The sequence below is a fragment of the Echinops telfairi genome, unplaced genomic scaffold (genome assembly GCF_000313985.2).
Source record: "Echinops telfairi isolate 266 unplaced genomic scaffold, ASM31398v2 ScPeMD7_7469;HRSCAF=8507_1, whole genome shotgun sequence".
Lineage (NCBI taxonomy): Eukaryota > Metazoa > Chordata > Mammalia > Afrosoricida > Tenrecidae > Echinops > Echinops telfairi.
In genome coordinates this window covers 50,464,248-50,465,454 of record NW_022111373.1, presented here as the reverse complement: position 1 = coordinate 50,465,454, position 1,207 = coordinate 50,464,248, and the positions used below count along the sequence as shown (strand labels likewise).

The 1,207-nt window shown below is 48.6% G+C and overlaps 1 protein-coding gene across 1 annotated transcript in view; it reads left to right on the top strand.

Annotated features, from left to right (window-relative positions):
• CAST (calpastatin) overlaps positions 1–1,207 on the top strand; it is a 138,677-nt gene that overhangs the window by 76,457 nt on the left and 61,013 nt on the right. The window contains exon 4 of the mRNA XM_045285140.1: positions 1,150–1,207. Coding sequence (XP_045141075.1) covers positions 1,150–1,207 — 58 coding nt within the window. The remainder of the gene's footprint in view (positions 1–1,149) is intronic.

The following is a 1,207-nucleotide window of genomic DNA, read 5'->3' as shown; positions in this document are numbered from 1 at the left end:
TAACTGTCATTTTGCTACTGTTATGAATTGGGCGACCCCTGTGAAAGGGCCGTTAGACCCCAAAAGGGGTTGCGGCCCACAGGTTGAGCACTGCTGCTCTACAGGGCCCCCAGGGGTTGGAGCTGACTCAGTGGCAGTGGGTATCATCGGGCAGGAAACAATTCATAAATAAGTGACCAAACCTAACCCTTAGAGTAAGGTGACCAGACGTCCCACTTTTTAACAATTTTTCCCGTGTCCTGCGGCATTTTTTAAAAGTCCTGATTTTTGGAAAGAATGCACGACAAGTTAGGGTATACGGTTTTCGGCTGCCATGTGGCTGTTTCGCCAGGATATGAGTTTTAGCAATGGTGTCCTGCTTTACCAATGTTAAAATCTGGTCACCTTACCTTAGAATCACTTCCGAATTGTAGTGAAAAAAATACAACTGTCCCATGTGGCTTCCAAGGCTATACATCCTTACCAAAGCAGACGGCCACATCTTGACCCTGTGGAGCGGCTGGTCGGTTAAAACTGTCAAAATTTTGCTTAGCAGCTGAGCATTTTAACCAGTGTGCCACCAGGGCTCTCAGTGAACATACAAGGTAGCTCATTGAGAGGTAGTTTTATATCAACACGCAACTATAAATCAGGGAAACATCCCAGCCCAGTCCAGATCCAGGCCCTAAGTTCCATGCTAGTCCATAAGTCCCTCTTCAGACTCACGCAGCCACACGCAGTGATGCAGAATGCAGGAAGACCACAGGCCGGTGGGTGCAGGGTCTTGTGGATGCAATGTCGCTGGAAGCATCCTAGGGCTCTGACAGGTCTCTATGTGGCTCATCAACAGGAAGGGGAAGGTAGAGAGAGAGGAGAAGGTTCCCAGGACCCTGCTTATGAGAAGGTCGTGCCCACAAAGAGGCACCATCAGGCTGTGACCTGGTTGACAGGCTAGGCTTCACCCCTATCTTCTAGTTGACTTGAAATTAGGTAATTACCACAGTGCCGGAAATAGCCCCAGGAATAAGCCTAAAGCCAAGGCATAAAGAAAATCATTTGGGGGGGGTCCTTCGGGGGTGGGGGGCAGTGGCTGGGCTGTGTAATAGAAAGAGCTGAAGGACCAAGAAGTTGGTAGGTGAAATATGACCATATTTTCTGTTTCTTTTGTAGGTATCAGCCTTCTCTGCTGCAACCAGTAAGCCTACCAGTATGAATCCCAAAGAAGCCA